This window comes from Macrosteles quadrilineatus, unplaced genomic scaffold (assembly GCF_028750875.1).
Source record: "Macrosteles quadrilineatus isolate MER2022 unplaced genomic scaffold, UCM_ALF_1.0 Scaffold_1__1_contigs__length_201487025, whole genome shotgun sequence".
Classification (NCBI taxonomy): Eukaryota; Metazoa; Arthropoda; class Insecta; order Hemiptera; family Cicadellidae; genus Macrosteles; species Macrosteles quadrilineatus.
Genome location: NW_026542594.1, coordinates 200,541,969 through 200,563,491, shown reverse-complemented (window position 1 = coordinate 200,563,491; position 21,523 = coordinate 200,541,969). Strand labels below are relative to the sequence as shown.

General features: G+C 36.2%; 2 protein-coding genes across 2 annotated transcripts; both read left to right on the top strand.

Annotated features, from left to right (window-relative positions):
* The first annotated feature begins 1,260 nt into the window (after nt 1-1,260).
* On the top strand, nt 1,261-5,792 carry LOC128983510 (mpv17-like protein). The gene is made up of 3 exons (XM_054402809.1): nt 1,261-1,747; nt 2,372-2,503; nt 3,938-5,792. The coding sequence occupies exons 1-3, from the start codon at nt 1,481-1,483 to the stop codon at nt 4,190-4,192; spliced, it is 654 nt and encodes a 217-aa protein (XP_054258784.1). The 5' UTR covers nt 1,261-1,480; the 3' UTR covers nt 4,193-5,792.
* Nucleotides 5,793-6,962: 1,170 nt separating this feature from the next.
* Nucleotides 6,963-21,394, top strand: LOC129004010 (tetratricopeptide repeat protein 30A-like). The gene is made up of 15 exons (XM_054432385.1): nt 6,963-6,980; nt 7,641-7,706; nt 8,528-8,737; nt 9,433-9,558; nt 11,193-11,328; nt 11,797-11,961; nt 12,646-12,760; nt 12,871-13,024; nt 14,521-14,717; nt 16,671-16,731; nt 18,200-18,349; nt 18,830-19,005; nt 19,454-19,549; nt 20,074-20,186; nt 21,219-21,394. Exons 1-15 carry the CDS (start codon nt 6,963-6,965, stop codon nt 21,347-21,349), a joined length of 1,914 nt encoding a protein of 637 aa, XP_054288360.1. The 3' UTR covers nt 21,350-21,394.
* The last annotated feature ends 129 nt before the right edge of the window (nt 21,395-21,523 follow it).

Below are 21,523 nucleotides of genomic sequence, written 5' to 3'. Positions count from 1 at the left end.
CAACCGGTGATGTTTTTGTTGACTACCAAAGATTATGTATTATTGTGTGTAAAATAAAAACACGTTATATGAATTGTATAATATGCTGTATACTTATGTGTCATGGCTATAAAAAAAATCATAAAGCAATAATCACACATACGTTGAAATTAACTAGCGGCGCGGAAAGTTGATTTATGTCACGCTCCAAACTGACTGTGGATAATCATCTAACATTAACACATTGAAAAAGTGGATGTTTCGAGGAACGGAAATAAATAGATAGTACAACTCTCTATTGAGACCTACACAAATCACATAAATTGACTTCACATATATGTTATAGTGTGGATGTAGGATTAAACGCACAATTAATTACGGTAACCAAATAGACTTTGACCCGTTATAAAAAATATTAATGTGTCTTAGGGTAGCCACAAAAGGATAAGTTTCGTTCTAATGTTCATAGTGCAAACCAATTTTGTTCAAACAATTGTCTGGGTAGCCGATTTATTGAAATGCTCCCCTTCAAATCTGAGGTCACTCGTTCGATTTCAAGCGCTAAATTGTTTCTGGACCGAGATACCATTTGACTTTGGGCTATATTATTTTAGATTCCAACATTTGATCTATTATTGTGGTTAAATGTGATAACTAAAAATCAACGTTACTCGTTAAAAAGTACTAGATCTTGGATTTTAAACATGGATGAAACTAACTCACTTGATAGATTAAGATTTGTCATCCTCATGGATCAGCTGAAGACAATTTTATTGTTAGCTCCGACTGGTGCTCTATAGAGGCCGTGTTTGCTTACAATTTGTTTCTGGTTATTTCAGAAAAAACTATGTATCAAATCTCGTTTTTTCCAAATAAAATGATCTAATCTTAAACAGTAACTCGCCCACTAACTATACAACCAAACAATAGTAAAGCACAAATCATGAAATTAACTTTGAAAAAATTACAAAATTTCGTTGACTGTAGCGATCAGTGTCACCAACATGAACTAGACACGAGAAACGAGCTTAAAATTTACAATGGGATGAGAAGTCTACTTGTGTTGGTCTGTTTATGGTTTATACCCCACCTTGTTACAATTCAATTGTATTTACCGTAAATAGAACAAATAAAAAATACTTGTATACTCACGGTTGTATGTACACAAATATACATATGTACTGACTACTGAAAACCATTGCTTGAGACCAATGCTTAGACTATAGTTTTCCTATAATCTGTATTCAAGTTCTAAACCAGCAGAACCAGGTCAATGTCAACCTACCGTCATCGCCAAACGTCATAGCAAGCAGACGATATTTTTAAAATTTCCCCAAACCATGACCTAACTCCTAAATCTTTCCTTGTCTTTCTCCTATCTTTCTTTCCTCATTCCTCCTGAGTGACAACAACAACTCCCAGTGTTTTAAAAGTGTTGTGTTCGTGCGTTTAGGTTACTGTGCAGTTTATAAATCTGTGAACATCAATAACAGAGTCATCTATGAGTTCCCAAGTGACGAAATTTTCTAAGGCTGTTGCTTTTGTAAGAAAGCACCCTATCGTTAGAGGAATTGCATCTTATTCTGTGATTTGGCCTTTAGGGAGTATTGTACAACAAACTATACAGGGCGAAGAAGAATATGACTTAGCAAAAGTAGCCAGATATGGATTGTATGGATCTTTATATGTTGCACCTTCACTATATTGTTGGTTAAAAATTGCAAATACGATATGGCCTTTGAACACTCTAAGATATGCCATCACAAAGGTAAGTTAAGCTTAAGAGATCTAAACAGATTGTGAAGTACCCCTTTTCAGTAGGCTACAGTATTGAATTAAAATGATCAAAAAACCTATTAGGTACACTTTGTAGGCTATCGTGAAAGCAGTAGCGTAGTCGTTCATTTTTCAGTGCAGGATCGCTCACCTGTCTGGAAAACCCCTGGGTCGTGTATTAATTTATTGGCTGTGTAGGATCTTTGAACAAAGTAGAATCGGAACGCTGTTTCCACATGTGCCCAGCCCCACTACATCACTGCTTCAAATTTTTTAAAGAGCATTGTTTGCAAAAATTCTGAGCAGTAGGTCCATTAAATGTGAACATTGTCAAGAATATGGCAAAAAAATAAAATACCGAAAAATATTTTTGGTATTATTAAGTTAGCTACTATTTTAGGATCGTCCCTGAACTCGATATCATTCCAGTCAGCAAAACCACAATACCTATTAAATTATGTTTCTAAAAAGATACCAACAATTTGATTTGTGTTCAAAGTCGGATCAAAGTTTTTAAAGGTGTTAATTTTAGCTTTATTTGTTTCCACTTCTCTAACAAAACGTTTATGTGTGTTTTAACTAGAGTATTTTTAAATTTAAAATATATTTTTTTCAGGGAGTTGTTGAACAGTTCACCTACACACCTTTTGCCATGTCCAGTTTCTACTTTGTCATGAGCATAATGGAAGGGAAGAATACTGAGGAAGCTAAGGCGGAAGTGAGAGCTAAGTTCTTGCCAACATACAAGGTACAGAAATAACTGGCACATTTTTATACATTTTTGTAATCAATAAATTCCAACCCTTGTATAAGTTAGTGTAGTACTGGGGCAAAGAAGTCGTACCCCAGTAGCTAGGAGGACCTTTTATTATAGGAATCGATAACAACAATATTTTAAAAGAATTGACTCTTGTATAATTTGCAGTTGATAACTGTAGATTCGTTGACTCTCTCTTGTCCGAACACCTCGAGACTGGAACCTTCTCTGATCTAAAAAAAAGTCAAGGCATCAGAAGTTAGTACAAACATGAAACAATATTTTCCGAATCATGTGTGCAAAATAAGTAAACTAACCTACCTAGCCTACATTATTCTAATCACAAAGGAACATAACAATAAAATTAAATAAGTCTACAGCTACCAAACAGCGCTAAACAAACCTTTGGTTTTCATGGCTTTGGAAAAAAATTACAAGCATGAGAGTGTGTGAGTCCTTTTCAGAAGGCATCATAAATCATCCAACGACTGATTCAAAGGAATCAAAACAAGAGCCATAATAGTAGGCCTACACTGTTAAACAAACTATTTTAGTGTCTAGCTTACTACCTTTGATTATTGATAAGACAAGATAGGGTATTCCGTTCCTATGTCAAATTTTCACTAGTTTTTAACCCTTTACGGTTGAATGGCGAGTATAGGTCGCCGGGCACCATTTTCGACAACCTATACTCGCCGAAAAATTTAAAAAAATTCAACCTCATAGGGTTAATCAAAACGGACACAGTTAAAGTACGCCACTGACAGAGTGCGCTGATGTAGAATATTGATTTCTGTCGAATACGCCAAATTTTTAACCAAATCAAACTGTTACCCGTAGGATGACTTATTGTAAGCTATGGCTTCTTTTTTGTCACATCAACTGCCTCAGTTAACAACAATTATAATCTTAGACTATGGCTCTCTGTGAGTGCTTCATTGAATTACTTTAGTTTTTCAATAAAAAATTGACTACAGCTGGTCCATATAGATGGGATGTCTACTTCAGTATCCAAAAATCAAAACCATTAGCAATGAATACAGACCCAATAAGCGCAATGCTTTTGTTAACAATTCAGTCTGGGAATATTTGAATTTTGGATAGTTCCCGCAGCGGCCGCTAGGTAGATCGGGAGCGCGCGGCCAAGTCAGCTGACCGGGTGAGAGAGAGAGAGTGAGACAAAGAATCGGCTTAGAGAGAGAGATAAAGTAGCGCATGCCGCCGCACGAAGCTCATTTCGGCGGCAAAATTCCAGTCTGGCTATCCTCCATTTTTAAGCATTTCGTTTCTTAAAGAGTCAGTATTCATTTCCGTCACCCATCAAATATTTGTAGACTAATATTTAACCCCTCACAGTAAATAACATTAAAGTAATCAAACTACATTCATAAAGCAAATATTGATAGTTACTTTACCCTTTTTCAGGTGGGAGCTCCAATCTGGCCAATAATTCAGACATTTAACTACACTATGATCAAGGAGAAAAACCGGATCGTGTTTGTCAGTTTCTGCAGCCTCATCTGGACGACTTTCTTAGCCTACATGAAAAGTCTAGAGCAGCACGAAGTTCCCGGAATCGTGAAATTGGAGGGGGAATCTCCAGCTGCGAAGAAACTCCGTGAAACCCACGAACAATCGAACGACAAAAGTTGGATCGTACGAAGTCAGAATGACCGATAATGATCGTAACTTTTAGACAATTTTATATTAATTTTAACAAAATTACTATACATGTTGAACAAATTTATTTTTGTTATCCTAGTTATATGATTAAGTTTACTTGACTCCAAGTCATTAAAATCATTGTACAAGTTAAAAATATAGGCTAAGATAGATGAGAATAAAATCTATATGTTTGTTAAAAAGTAGAAATTGTTTTTTATTTTGTTATGAAATATGGTCATTTTCTTGCCAATAATGTTTTGTAATAAAATGTGCAGAAATATTTACTAAGATCATTTTCATAAAAGAAACTGGAAATTTATAAAAATCTTAAATATTATACTCAACATCACAACGTTTCGTGGTCTACCGATAATATTCCATTTTTAATAATGACAGCTATAAATCTATCTAACTTTTTACTTTACCAGAATTTGTTCAATATATTTTTGTTTTTAATTTCAACCTCTCTCTACACATTCTAGTCCTTTACAACTATAGGCCTACTTATAGTGCTTTCATTCCTCATGTTATAGTATTTTAGTTTTTATCTGTCTGTGGTATTAAATAGTATTTAGGTTTATTGTTGAATCGACCAGTTATTGTTTACTGTGAGTAGTTCCAATGGTTTCCTAGATTATTGACTTTCAAAGTAATTTAAGGTTATTTTAAAATAGAATTTTCTGATTTCATGAACAGTACTTAATTGAATTACAACCATCCTGCTTTTACATAAAAAATCAATATTCAAGATACATTTCTTGGTAACGAACCTTAAAGGTAAAAAATAAATATTTTCAAAGAAACCTTAATAATATAATGTACTGTCCTTGACAGAGTAAAAATGTCTGGCGAATGATTTATAAGCCAGACTGTTTGACTTCTTTCTTAAAATAAACTTGAAGCCTTTGCCAACCATGTGTAAGCAGCTGGCAAAATGTTTCATGTTGAAATTGTGAAAATATAACTTAACCATTGTTATGGGTTCTGAAGGGTCCTTTAGTCTTTGTTTGAACATGATTTTAACCAAATTTCTATTTTATATTATTTATTAATTATTTTAAATTCTTCACCTTATAGTGTTCCTAACCATCTACTAGTAGTGAGATTTTTTGTGCCTTGAATTCGTAAACAAGGTAATTGAAAATTATGTTTAGTGAATTTAGAAAACTGAAAATAACAAAGCAACTGTTTACGTAATTACAGCTTGTTATGAAGAGTTTTTGACAACCCACCGCTTTTAGGAACAAAATTAGTTTTAAATATATCCGAACCTCACTTGAAATATGTAGGTACTTTAAATGTTAACCAAAATATTGTGTGCTAGTTGTCTTAGTGGATTTTACCATTTAAGTGTTCATTGCAAATCTCAGGTATGCTTATAAAGTAGTATAGAATTTCCCCAATCAATTAAAAAATATAGTAACTTTATAGGCTCCGCCATATATTGAACGAACCCTGAGTGCATTATCTTTATGAGTATTGAGTAAAAGATCTAATGAACAATATTTTATTTTATATCCATACACTGTACCGTATCTGAAGTATTTGTTGTAGTTATAGTTAATTAGCTTTTGTGCTCTTGTGATATGATTTTTAACAATAAAATATTTATGGAACTGTTTTCATGTGTTTGGTACTGTAACATTCCTCTCTTCTACTTAAATTTAAAACTTTCCTTGGAAATTTCCACGTGTTGTAATTTGTTGTTTGGTCATTTAACCATTATCTTTTTGAGCTTCCGTATTACTCTTATCACTGTATTTTTGAAAGTCTATGACCTATAACAAATTACAAAACAATTCAATGAAATCCATTTACATTCTTTAGTAAAGAAAGATCTCTTTATAATATTGTTCAATTCAGAAATTTATAAATCAAATTAAGGATATCAGACATAAAGATATTTTTGCTCAAAATGTAAGATATAATTTGCATTATCCTCAGTATGGTAGAACATAATCAAGGGAGCTACACTTTAAATACAATTGGCATATAAGCAACAATTCAACACGTGATGGCCTTAACCTTGGTGTTATCATACAAGGTCGCTTATTGAATTAGTTATGATAGTGAATTCCACTTATCTAACAGCTGATGTAATTTCACACGTGCTTACAGCTATCAGATAATTGCTTTAGGAAAAGTCACACATTTAAAATCTATGAATCACTCATGACAAAACGAACATACACATTGAATGGTCCATATAAGTAAACTATAACTAATTAAGCTTAAATAATTAAATGGTTCAACTTGCAGTGGTTAGTTAATTTATTTTTATGTTAAAATCCAAATTCAAGACACTGACAAATTCAATAATGTGATTAAAACGTCTTTTGATGATAATGATTCAATTTAATAATATGTTATGAAAATCAGATCTTCATATTTGACTAATTTGTTTAAATCATAATGATTTGAGGTTCTTAATGCTCTGGTCTCTTGCGCAAGTACAAAAATTAGAAATCACAAAGTATAAATATTGACTTTATATCTATTGCATTTGACAAACAGCATATAATTAGCTATACTATAAGATCTACTTTATAAAATACGGACAAAGACATATAACTTTTGCCATAAGACAAAACGATTGATTATCCATGCACAGTATGAAAACATTGTATGACACACTTTTGATTAGATAAACTATAAAAATAAAATAATTTCCATGTTATGAAGTATGGGATTATAAGCTACCACTCCCTTACAGTTTTATAATCATTGCCTGTGCTAATGGACTTGCACCTGCGCTCAATAGTTTTGTTGATATAGGAGGCAGTGGATGTTGCCATGGCAACAGGTTTGTTTACCTTACAGTGTTGTGCTTTATCAAATTGAACTACTTGTTCTAATATCTTTGATTTTCAGTGTTTCTTTAAGTCTTGTGATATCTTAAAACTCTCATAACTAAACTAATTAGTAGCATGTGGTTTTAAGTGTGTTTTTGAAATGATGTATTTTAATAACCTTAGGGTTAAAGATGGAAACTACACAAAAACCATTTATTCTATGGTAAGAGCAAAATTGTCATTACATCATGAAATTAGTAAGATATTTGGAAATAGATTTTACATAATTCAATTAATGATGCCATATAAAAATGGATCGAGATATATAGTAGTAAGACCATGATTTTGACGGTCCCTTGCAATACAAATTAAAAATGAGAAATGGGTGTTTATATAAACAAATAAAACATAACAAAGAAAACCTTTACTTGCAAGAACGATAGAAAGATTGTTTGAGAAGGGTTTTTTAATTGCTCACAGGATGTATAGTTTAACTGAAACACTGTAGGCTCTAATACTTCTGTAAGCTATATGTTAACGCAACTTTATCATTGAGCTTTTGAGAGTCCTTCCATCTGTGTACAAAAATGATTATTTACATGCATTTTACACTTTTATTACTTCGATTGTATGATTGTCATCATTAAATTGAACCTTAGACTTTGTTTCAGATTAAGGATCAGCACTACAACGAGGCACTTCAGATATTAAATGATGTTTTGGCTAACAACCCCAACGTGAGTTAAAATGCCGTTGTTCCAAGGGTTTAACTTTTAAAATAGCTAATTTACATAGATTAGGGAAATGTATTATTGTTTTTTCTCTTGTTTATTTAGACTTTAGTTTCTACATAAGAGGAGACTTGTTCTTCATGAAGTATCATCCTCATCAATGCATAAACGTTCTTCATCATCATCAAATTTAAAATTCCCATGTTATTCTTATGGAGAATCGAATAAATAACTTTTGTAGTTTGCTTATTTGTAGGTATAATTTTTCAGGGCATAAAATAACTTGTTAACTGGGCGACACAAGTGTCACCTAGTGCTGAGATTTTGTCGCCCAGTGACAATGTGGTGCCGGCATATTTTTTTTAAATGATTCAAATTTTAAATTTAGGCTAACGGAATTTAAAAGGTACCTATTTAAAAAATTGAATTGTGTAAATATTTCTAGAATACGTAATTAAGTGGGATAACATGGACGATTTACAAGCAAATATAAGTTAATCGGAAAATTCATTACAAGATACGTAGAAATGTGCGATTTTCACTTTAATTTATGCAAAGATTTTCCCCCATTTTTAATGCGGGCTCCACTGTCGCCCAGTGGAAATCCCTTAAAATATGCTTTGTAATTTTTCTATAAAATATGGCTCTAAATTTCATACTATAAACTCGTTTTAAAACTTAATAATACAAAACCTAGGCCTAATAGGGAATAAGTCAGACAATTTTAAAGAATTTTTTTTGAAAATCCTACCAGAAAATATAAATTCACTTAGCAGGTTTGCTGCGGTGGGGTTATTCTGATTTAATGTCTTGTGTAACTCTGTTAGTCTAGAGCATGTCTCTCGCTCCTTGCTTACTGCTTCTTCCACACGCAAGACTTCATGAATGCTGCCAACTGCTACGAACAGTTGGTAACACTGTTTCCTGACGAACAGGACTACCAATTGTACTATGCACAATGCTTGTATCAGGCCTGTGTCTATCAGGACGCCCTGAAAGTTGTCAGTCAAATAGAAGATCCTGCATATCATGGGAAGGTAAGTTGACTAGTAGTTGAAGAAGGGGTTTATTTGAGGAGCTTTTTTGGCACTCCCTCCCCAAATTTTATGGGTGAGTCTCAAAATCCCAACAATAATTGACTGACTGAAAAATAAGTTATCTGAAACTGCCTCGCTCTTTATTACAGTAGTTATAAATGGGATTTTAGTGTATAAAAAAATATTTTGAAACTAGAAGCTCCTTCTTTAGTAGGTTAGGTTCTTGTTTTGTATGATGTTTTATAATCAGGTTGCAAAAATTAAGTAAAAAAAACTTTTAAGAACATTTTAAGGAAACCAGTAATGAAAAACTAAATGAGTGAAAGGAAAAATAATATTTCTTCAACTGTAAATTAGAGAATCGATAACAATTACTTATTTTGACATCATTTATTGTTCCTAAACAAATTTTTCTTCTTACACAGAGTGATAAAAGTTACTTTGAAACACTTTTGCACTTGTACAGTTAAAATAAGGGAACGTAACCGTTTTCAAAACAAAAGCCATCCAAAGTATGTCGCATTAATTTTTAATTTTGGACATAGGGATTGTGAAAAACACAATAATTTTTACAAGTTGGCTAGCCTACAGTAAGGATTAAAAAAAATTCAATCTTCCCCAACTAAAAATCTTATGATGCTCAAAGCAGAAAAATATCACAGTCCTTTCCAATGTGTTTTTTGTTCATTTCATAGGTAATGAAGCTAAAGGCAGCCATTAAATATGGAGAAGAAGACTTAGTGAGTGCGAAAGTTCTGATGGAGAACAGTTCGGAAGATGATCCAGATACGGAGATAAATCATGGATGTTTATTGTACAAGGTAATTAAAAGGGAAAAGGGGAGTGAGCCGGGCAGTGGTGTTTGGGGCTTCAGTCAAGGTACAGAAAACATACTACTATGACCCAGAATGCTGACCGCGTGGAGCTTTGCCTGTCAATTCGTACTTTGCGCGTCAATTGCTATGCTGGTGGCGCTGCCTACCAATTGACAAGAAAAGCTCCATGCTGTCAGCATTCTGGGTTATAGTAGTATGTTTTCTGTGGTCCAGGGCATAAAATAACACGTTAACTGGCAAATGTTAACAGTGGCTATGGGTGAAGCCAGCATACTTCTTTTTAAGGATTCACATTTAAAATGTATCGGAATATAAAAAGTATTAAAAAAATAACATTTTGTAAATATTTTAGAGTATGTTCATCTTCCAAAGTAAACAAGTGATTAACAATGAAAATGCGATTTCTGATTGGCAGTAGGAAGTGCGTGTGCATGTGTGCGAGGGACGCAGATAAGATAGCTGCTGTCTGTAATGATTTTCACGTCACTACTTAAATCACTCCTCCCCCCCCCGTGGTTATGGTTTTTACCTTCTAAAAATAAAAAATGGAATTTTTTATATTGTAGTTTTAGGTTTTACCTTTGACTATTAATACAACAACTTCTGTATCCAATAGTCAATGGTTTTACGTAGATATTTTAAACATGTTTGTGTTCACATATTAATGTTTGTAGTACTGTAGTACACTTTTGAAATTGAGCTATGATTTTTGCCCAAGAGGTTGTGAAGGGAGCCCTGGCCTGTTAGATTGTTCTACAATAAGTAATTAAAAGAGATTATATGGACTATTTATAAGCAAATATAATTGGAAAATTCATTAAAAGATACGTAGAAACAGGTGATTTTCACTTTAATTCATGCACAAATTTTCCCCGACCCCCTTTTTTGCTGGGGGGAATTGTATATCCCTCCGACCACCCGGTAAGTCCAGCGCCGCTGTCGCCCAGTGGAAATGCCTTAAAATTTGCTCTGCTTCAGTCCCATAGGTCATGGGTTCAAATCCGACCAATTTAAAAATTGAGACTAGGTAATAATGTCACGACCCTCAAGACATAGATTTAAAAAAGTCGTTAAATGGATCTTAGAGTCTAGCGTCCTAAGTGAAGGTGGGACACAAAGAAATTCGTTGTTTATTCACTTTGATTTGTTGCAGTTTTTTTGTTTTTTAATGGTTTAAGTTTTTGCTCTTGTTTTTTGAATTGTCAGTTGAGATTTTTAGCCGTCTTATCGTATCTATTTTATTTCTGTAATCCACATGATGTTGGTTTTGGCTTTGAAGAAAGATGCAGAGTTAACAAATCAATGGGACTTAGTGGTATCTAGGACTAGTATAGATGTCTAGGGAAAAGTCCAATACCACCCCCCTCGCCATCATGTACTACAACGCTCATGGTGGTGGAAGACCCTGATGTGTGATAGGAATTTTCGCACAGTGCTTGCCGCTGAGGCTCTTCCTTACTCGTATTTCTGACACAACATAGGCTACTAGAGCTGAAAGCGTACGGTCGTCCCATAAGCAAGTTTTCTCTGTAACTAACTTCTCTGTGGTTGATATTAGTTTTTCAAGTGTTTTTATCCTTCTATGGTGCTTTAATATTAAAGTTTATCTTGTGTCGTAGGAGATGAGGTACGAGGAGGCTCTACAGAAGTTTACAACAGCGCTGGTAGTGTTGGGCTACAACCCCCACCTCTCGTACAACGTTGCTCTGTGCTACTACAGGCTTAAGGAGTACGCTCCAGCCCTCAAACATATCGGTAAAGAATTTTAGTTGAAAATTGTTCAATAAGTTATTATTATTTTTTTAATAAGATTCATAAGATAAAAATATGCTCTCACGTAGATGAAAACATTATAACGAGTTTTGCTGATGATTCTTATTCGGCAATCAATTTTTAAGTGTTGAGGTGTTGCTGAACAGAAATGTAACGTTTAGCAGTAATACAGCATTTCATGCATGAAATCCACCTAACCTAACAACCTGTGTAATAGAGGATGAGCAGTTTCCTTTTAATATGTTTGGTCTTCAATGATAATTTTTTATAGAATTCTTGGTCCAACACTGTAACAAACCATCCTACGTTAATCCTGGTCTGCGTTATTTTTACAAAATTTAACACTAATAAGATACTAATCCTTTGATTAGATGCATAAACTAAAAATAAATAACTTCGTATCAACATATGGTGTAAGTAATCTAATTAAAACATTCCTATCTATCACAGCCGACATAATTGAGCGGGGAATCCGTGAACATCCAGAACTGAGCGTGGGAATGGCGACAGAAGGCATCGAAGTACGAAGTGTGGGAAACACCTTGACACTTCATGAAACGGCTCTCATTGAAGCGTTCAACTTGAAAGCTGCAATAGAATACCAGCTCAACAATAGTAAGTTGATTTGAAAGGGGTACAACAATCACTTTCCACATCACTTTGATTCTTGTTAAGTGCAATACTTTTAGTGCTAGGTCCACTAGAGTAGAAAAGGTGGTGTTTCCAAGGGGGAGGAGGGCTTTAGCCCCTAGATAATCTAAAGGCCCCCCATTTGAACACAATACATTTTGTTTTTAAACGTTGAGGTTTTTGGTTACAGTTCAAGACGTAAAAAAAGGCTTTAGCAAGTCACCAAACAGCTTTAAAAATACCAATTTTTCCAGTGGAGGATCTGTGAACCCTGATGAGCTTCTAGGTGTGGACCTCCCCCCCCCCCCCCGCCTGGGAGCCCCCTGACAAGATCCTAGAACTGCCACTGAGTAGAGGCCCTTACATTTGAAGGCTTAACTGATCCTTCAGGACCTAGTGTCTTATATTGTGGCCACAGAACTCTTAGGGCGTTGCGCATGAGCACAAGAACCCTTCTTCCACTTACGTCACTACAATTTTGTACAGTCATCTTTATGATTAATTGCAGTTGGATTAATCTAACACCACTAGCGACTATTTAAGTGACTCATAAGTATTGTCGGGAGCCTTCCCTCCCTCCCATCCTAAACTGATACACACTAACTATTCATGCTTCACAATTTGTTGTTATTGTTATAAGGTTAATAATGTTTCCATATGTTATGGCAGTGGACACAGCGAGGGAGGCGTTGACGGACATGCCTCCTAGATCAGAGGAAGAGTTGGATGCAGTGACATTGCACAACCAGGCGTTGATGAACATGGAGTCTAAACCACACGAGGGGTGAGTTAAATACGTTCTCATTAATACTACTTAGCACCAAAGTATCTTGTGACAGAGATAAATATTAATAAAGAGACATTGGTTTTAAATTTCTTTTCCTTCACCCGCAGGTTTGAGAAGCTGCAGTTTCTACTACAGCAGAACCCGTTTCCTCCCGAGACCCTGGGCAACCTACTGCTGCTGTATTGCCGCTACCAGTGCTACGACCTGGCTGCCGATGTGTTGGCTGACAACGCGCACCTCACTCACAAGTATCTGTCTCCAGTGAGTGCGCTCTTTAGAGAACTGGGCATGAGATAACTACTCAACTTGAACAATCTGATTTGAATCTGAATATAGTTGAGGACATAAACAAACCATTATAAAAATCCCTGGTTGTTTCAAAGTTTTACAATACATTTTAATAGACTTGGGTATTTCAAACTTGAAGCTAATAGGAGGTCGTTTCAAAGCAAACAGTACCTAATTCAAAGTTAACTAATAGCAGCTTGAAGTGATGCTTAACACAGCAAAGATCCGTTGATACTCCATTTAGTGTGTCTTTGAATTATGGATGGAACGATAAAAGCTCCTCCATATCAGAAAATCTACAAATAGATGTTTTAAAGCAACTAGGACCGCTTTAACACGTTGACTTTAGTCGGCGTCGCCAGTGCTCCCAGGTGGCGCGCGCCGACAAAAGTCGGCACCAGACCAACAGAAATATATTGAGTCAGTGTGAGCTTAGCCTCAGACGGAGACGTTATAATCGTTGCCAGCCTGCCAGCTTAGAATGCGAGCTTTACTTTGGTGTAGGTTGGTACTAAAATTTCCCGTAAAATCCTGTCTGGCAATGCTTTTGTCCCGGTTTCGGGGATTTTTCTACTCTTCAACCCACATTACAAAGACACCGGATACGGATCCGTGCAGTGCTGCTACCTTTGGGTGTTTCAGTGAACTACATCCACTCTCGGGGTAACGCAGCACAGTCACCACTGCTCTTTTTTGATTCGTCAGACTGAAATATTTGAATGCCAATTGCGTTCGCTGATTCGGTTGCGCGCCGGGGCTTCGCCCGCCACTGGGGAGTGCCTTGTAAAGTCGGCGCGCGCAGTCAACGTGTTAATAAATGAGTTTTTCACCACACTATCATGTTTTTGGCTGTATTACATACGTTAATTGGTGGCCGAAAGTTACGTTTTGCTGGCGATGCCAGCTGTCCATAATTTGGGGACCGAGCAGGTTTTTACAGGCCGGGGCCGCAAAATCAGCTGTCCGCTTACTTACTTAAAACATGAATGCATTTTAAATACACAATCAAAATCCATAGCATTGCAATAGAATTGTGTTATTGTCACCGTTGCCTAGCAACTATTTATTTTTATTTTTGCTGATTCCTCAAATTATTTCTTCACATAACCTTAAAGTTGTAGTTGTGTTGACTATCAATGTGCATTATTATAGTGGTGAATAGTGGTAATAGGGTAAAGTGTGGTGAAAAATAGTGTTCGTACCACGGACCGAAATGGTTTTGCAGCTCTCGATCGATTTAAGTTCTCGACTTCGTCTCGAACTTAAAAACTATCTCGAGCCGGCAAAACCTCATTTTCGGCCCTAGGTACGAAATATACTATTAGGTTGGTTGGAGTCACATAAGGATTATTAGGTATGGTTATATTAATCCTACATGTTAGTCAGTACTTAAATGATGGGCAGTGTTTCTTCCCACAGTTTACGACTTCACCACTGGAAATACGTAACAGTTTGTTTGTTTTTTACAGTATCTCTACGAGTATTTGGACGCACTGATAACGCAACAGTCTTCTCCCGAGGAGGCGTATCGTAAGTTTGACGAGCTCGCCTCACGACACACCGACGTCCTTCGCAAAGCTACCAAGAGAGTTCAAGAGGCTCGGGAATCGCACAACGATGTTGCGGTGAAGAAGGCTGTGGCGGAGTACGAGGACACTCTTGATAGGTTAGGAACAAGTTTACGATAAAATGATTTACTAACAGTTTTATTTGAAATGAAATTCATTTACTGGATTAAACAGACGGTATATTTTGTTTTAACCATAATTATAGAGCAAGTTGTCTATCTTATCTGTCAATAGTGTTTAATGAGACACAGCTAGTAGTCTAATGGTGTGAGCGCAGGACTTCTACCTGGGGCCCTTGGTTCAAATCCTGCCAATAACCTCTGCGTCTACCCCATCTTACTGCTTACTGCCATGGCCACTTGTACCCTAGCTGGTACTTGGCCTCGCCAACACGCTGTCGCCAATAGTCTCGGTCCCATGCATCTTCCTCTACAAGCCTCATCCTTTCCAAATCTTTTCGTACTTGACCCCACCACCTGGCTTTCGGTCTACCTATTGGTCTTCTTCCCCTCGGATTTCCTCTGAGTGCTGTCTTCAGTAGACTCTCCTCCTTTCTCCTCAGGATATGGCCAACCCACCTTAATCTTCTACTCTTAACTTCTCCAATGATATCAGGGTCTTGAAATAATTCTCTTAGCTCCCGGTTGTGGCGGATTCTCCATACTCCATCTTCACATACTGGCCCATATATAGTTCTCAAAACTTTGTTCTCAAAAGTTATTATTTTCTTTTCTGAGTTCTTGCTCAGGATCCAATTTTCCCCTCCATATAAAAGTACAGGTCTTACTATAGTTTTGTAGATTCTAATTTTTGTCTTTCTCGTTAAAAGTTTTGATTTCATTAGTTTACTGCATGCGTACCAACTCTTATTTGCTAAATTTATCCTATTCTGAATTTCCATGTCTTCCGTATTTTTGTCAGATAGTAGAACGCCTAGATAGGTGAAATTATTTACTCTTTGGAATTCATGGTTGTTGACTTGAAAAAACTCTTCATTATTTCCAGCTTCTCCTCTTGTTACTATCATGAATTTGGTTTTTGCATCATTTATTTTTAGCCCTACATACTCAGTTTCCTTTATTAGTATCTCCGTTAAAACCCTAAGATCTTCTTTTCTTTCGGCCATCAGTACTACGTCATCTGCAAAAGCTAATATATTAATATTCGTTCCTAGTTTTAGTCCCATGTGTGCATTTTTTATTGTTTGTAGGGCTTCCTCTAGAGCAATGTTGAATAGGAGGGGGGAAAATAAAATAAATACCCCATCTAGAAAATAAAATAATGATAGGTGTAAGATGCTAGGAAAACCTTCTATCGGAGAATTCACTACACTTAAAAGCCTTAGACAAATTATACTGGAGTATGTATTGTCTTGAATCTTAATATGAATACTGTAGTTCAATTTTAATGAAATTTTGCTCATCTGCTCTACCCTTGTTATGGACTTAGTGGCGTTTTTATAACAAACAATTTGACTTTCAGTACTGTGACTACTGTTTTTGTTATATACTCATACGGGATATTAAAATCACTGCAATTACAAAATCATGACTATTTTGGATGCAACAACACTTATTCGAATCAGATCTATCAACCCTTGGGTATGGAATATTTCCATCCACCCACTTAGAATTAAGTCAAAATGTTAATTTTTTTAGCCAATAGTTTGTCAAAAGCCCATCAAGAACAGCACAGAACATTATGTGTTTTACCTTTTGATTGCCAGGTTCTTGATGAATTAATAAGTTTACGCTCTATGTACATTTCCCCACAGTGTGGCATCATCAGGAGCTGTTTCTTGTTTCTTCTCACATCACTTAGTCACTAAAAAAAAACGCACTATTTTATTTGCATTCGCGGTCGATTCATGGCGCGAGTGTGGAATTCCGAGCATGCGAATTTCGAGCACAGAACAGTTTCAAAATGTCTCAGAACCAAACCAGAAATCTCATCCTGATTACAATGTGAGCACTTAATTTGGCTACTCAGCTAGTCAAGTCTCCACATCCGACCTTTGAATAAACTATAGCAAAATATCTCCACTGTTTTAGGTACCTACCAGTTTTGATGTCACAAGCCAAGATATATTGGGACATGGAACAATATTCCCAGGTAACCAGTTCTTATTGTTTTTCTTCTTCTTTTTGAAAAAGGAACCTCAACACTGCCATCACCATTGGTAATGTTGGTCGCAGTGATCTTAACCCTTCCCAGACCCGAAATCGCGACATAGAACGGGAAAAATTATAGGAATAAATAAAAATTAATTATCTTTATTTGTGTTTTGTTATACAGGTATACATAAAATAAACACAATGGAACACTTCATACTGTCAAAATAATTTTTTACTCGTTTTTAACTATGCGGTTATATCCGCTGCCCGTCCGCGTATGAGTAGAAAAGCAGCGGATATATCCGTCACCCGTCTTTAAAGATATGACCATGACAACGTTAGGTAATAAATAAAGAACAATACGTAAACAATAAATAAAGACAACGTAGTGTTGAGCGCGAAACGTCGAGGGGGGAGCATAGGAGTGGTTAGGGGTGCGCGGGATAGGGGTATGCACAGGAGAGAGGGAGAGGGAGTGCGGGAGTGAGCGCAGCCATGGAGAGAGCAGGAAAGTGGTGCCTTGGTAACGCGAAACATCTGGTTACTGCTCAAGCACCTGCCAGTCCGTCTGAAGAGAAAGCGGATACATCCGCTTCCCGTCCGGAACATCAATAACCATAAGCGGATATATCCGTCCCCCGTCCTTTATCGCCAAAGACTTAGGCGGATATATCCGTCCCCCGTCCTTTATCGCCAAAGACTTAGGCGGATATATCCGTCACCCGTCCGGGAAGGGTTAAGACAGTGAAGTACCTTGTATTTTGATAACAATGATAAAATCAGCAATCTGGCTTATCTTGCCCAAGACGCTACCTTGTTTGGTATCACATCTAATTACTGATAGTGAATTATTGGATATTGAAGTAGACATCCCAAATTAAATGTATCACCTATTGCCAATTATTTACTTGAAACTTAGTTGCACATAGAAGTAAAGTACAGATGAAACTTGTTTATGATCCCAACCATGCGTTTTCAGCTCTAGTATATTGTTCATGTACATACACTCTAGGGGAAATATACTTGTGACGAGCAAGGAAGAGCCTGAGCGGCAAGCACTGTGCGAAAGTTTCTATCGTACAGGACACAGGGTCTTCCTTTCCGTGAGCTTTGTAGTGCATGAGGGCGAGCGGGATGGTGTTGGACATTGTGCTAGACACCAACAACTAGTACTAGACACCACTTAAGTGTACCGTTGAATGTGTCTTCCGTACCTTACTTTCTCTGTGAGAGTTGAATGAATCTCTCTTTGAGGGTGTTAAATTGAAGTTCTATTTCCTCTTCTAGCATTTAAAAGTATTATAACTGATCCTAGATGTAAAGAAGCTATCTGGATAGGTCAACAATTAATTACCTATGGATTATTTATTACTACTGTGACTCTCAGTGATGTGGATAGCCTTTCTTTCATATCCCTCCCACACACCTTTTATGTAGTCAAATATTATATCGTGTTATATTTAAAGGTGGAGAATATATTCCACAAGTCAGTGGAGTTCTGCAACGAGAACGAGACTTGGCGTTTGCACGTCGCCCATGTTCTCTTCATGCAGGACAACAAGTTCAAGGAGGCGGCCGGCTTTTACGAGCCGATCGTCAAGAAACACTACAATAACGTGAGTCTTGTGTGATAAGTTTGTTCACTTTATCGCCTTTTATACAAAAGGTTTTGCCCTTGGTTACTTTTCGAGGTGCAAGGAAAATGGCCTTAAACTAAGCTAGACAAGGAGTCACTGAAAAGCCACAGATTTTACCAAAGGTCTGGGAAAAATTACTGATTTTTGCCTTCATGATCTAGGAGAAGTCGCTGATTTTACCATGTTGATCTAATTAAAAGGTCCTAAAAAGCCTCTAATTCTACCAAAAGGTCTCAGATCTTAGTTTATAAAAAGGACAGCGATTTAGAGCTAAATCAGGTACAACTGGCAATAATTTAACATAAACTATTATATAAAATTTAACTAATTCAAACAAGAAATTAAGTACCGGTAGCCCTGTATTTGACTTGGCTCTCTTCAGGAACATGCAGCAAAAGATGATGAGCTTTTGATACCGATTGTATTTTATGAGTTTAGTCTCAGAGTTTCAATTTTTAGATACTCGGAGCAAGTGCGATAGTCTTGGCCAACCTGTGTGTGTCGTACATCATGACGGCGCAGAACGATGAAGCCGAGGATTTGATGCGAAAGATTGAAAAAGAAGAAGAAAGGCTTGCATACGCTGACCCGGATAAGAAAGTTTTTCACCTTTGCATTGTGAATCTGGTCATAGGGTTAGTCTTGATCAATTTGTTAGCATTACTTAACTAGTTCTTTATAGTTAGAGTAAATTTAAGTACACATCAGAGAACAATTTAACTAATTCTCATTTAGTTGCAATCCAATAATAGACCTGCAGATACAAAATTGCTCGGGTGTGTTGTGATTAAATTTTATTGCGCAGTATGCAGAAAAAATACAATCACAGGAAAAATGTTGGAGTCACATTTTATTTGACAGTTAATGATGTGAATGAAAAAACTGTCAAAACTAAGGAACTATCCCTTAGTTGACTTTTTTAATATTATTGAAAAGTAACGATATTTCCCATCTCTAGCAGCAATACATCTTAAGGCCAAACACAATTTCCCCTAGGCCAATATCTTTGCCAATTCAGTGACACTGTTGTCTAAAAAACAATACCTATTCAACGAGATGACTAACTCTCAAATCTTGTTTTAGAACACTCTACTGTGCGAAAGGGAATTACGAGTTTGGAATTTCTCGGCTCATCAAGAGCCTTGAGCCCTACAATAAGAAACTTGGAATCGACACTTGGTAAGTGTTTTTAATTTACTAACTGAGAACAATGATTGTAAAGGATGTATGAAAGTTCATTTTTACTTCATTTGAAAAAGAATAAATTTTGAAGACGTCTGTAAAAATATTTAAAGGGACCAATGATTCGGGTACAGTTAATTAGTTTCAGACCAATAACCATGACCGAATTATAACATTTTTGGGAACAACTTTGTTGTTAATTTTGTGCACAAAATTTAAAGATTAATGTTAAGTTAGTTTGTTTTCTGTTGTTATTGTGAACTTTTTTACTGAGGACAAAATACAAACAAATCATATGGATGGCCAACATATTTATCACAGATTTAAGTTTTAAATACACTAACAAAAACCTCATGTAATTCAGGGTTAGAATTTGTAGAACCAGTAAATAACCTGAAGATATCAATAACTTGAGTATTCAATGTACAGCAAAATCAATAGATTGAACAAATAAATTTGTGGTAGATGAACCAAACAAACTTTTTAGTTATTTTTCATAATAAGTGTTGTTTGAATTGTAGGTTTTATGCCAAACGCTGTATGCTGTCACTAATGGAGAATCTGGCCAAACATACAATCACTGCGAGAGATACGTTCTTTCAAGAGTGCGTTTCTTTCTTAGAACAGTGTGAAGGTAAGTTGTATTTTTGTTTCAAATACTTTTCATTTCTCAACACTGTTCTCATCTGATATGATTAACCCTTAACATTTCTTTTGTTAATTAAGGGATTTAATTACAGTTTTCATCATATTTCACCCGACTGTCTATTTTAAATGAGTCTCTGCCACCAAGTTCTGCCAAAGATGTACATTAGACTTTACTAATCATTAATCAATCTTGTCAATGTTTCTTGGCTGTGGAAACAATACCTTAGCCAGCTTGGCCTTTGAGACAACCTAACTGATGTCTACTGTACTGGTCAACTAAAAGCTCAATAGTGTGGATGTTCTAAAGTTGAATCCCAGGTCGTGGCACATACGGGGAGTTGTCAGCCATTTTTGTTGAAAAACTTGTTCAGTAGACTTTCAGTAGATATAGGACCTTGGTAATCTGGCAGATATAGGACCTCAGTAATCCGGCAGATATAGGACCTCGGTAATCTGGCAGATATAGGACCGTGATCCTGCCGGATGATTGAAAATGCTAGATTACTGGAATGTCATCAATAAAAACACTTAAAATGCACAAAACACATCTGCAAAGATCACACGATCGGAAACCGCTATTGCTGCATTCGCGCATGACGTTTCTGTGACTTCGGTAATCAATGAAGATGTCTACATGGCTGTGGGGGATGAGTAGAATTTTGCCGCGATTGTAGAAGACAACGATGACGTTTCCGTGACCGCAGGAGAAGATGATGATGTCTACACGACCGTGGGAGATAATCAGAATTTTGCCGCGATCGCAGAAGATTGCACCCATCAAAAGCCGCCGGATTACTGGAGTGCCAGACTATAGACCCTTTACTGTACTTATTATTTCAGCCATTGGAGATAAGGTATTAAAAGGTAGAAAAGGTATAAAGCAACAGGTATGATCAGTTTTTACTAAGTTTCTCCCTCGCATGGTTGTTAAATAGTTGATAGCTTCTTTTTTGGAGATTGGCGCTAAAATATGCATATTTCACTGATCATTATTGTTTCCATAATTTTGTATTTGCAGCTCATGGGAAAGATGTTAAGACAGTAGCTGAAAATCCTCTAGAAGAGCCGACCATTCAACATGGAAAAGATACTGTGACTTACGAGGCGAGACTTCTAAAGGCGTTGTTCCTGCGACTTCAGATGTTCTGAATGTTTCTATGTTATGTTTGGTTAGTAAAGATGGTTGCATAATGACTCTTTTAGTGAATACTCGAATCATTCTGCATAAATTAGAGCAACCTTTTCTTTCTAATCAATCCCTGTGATTCTACGCTCTTCAATAAAAATAATATGAAATCTTTGGTTACACATTTTACTTACCTT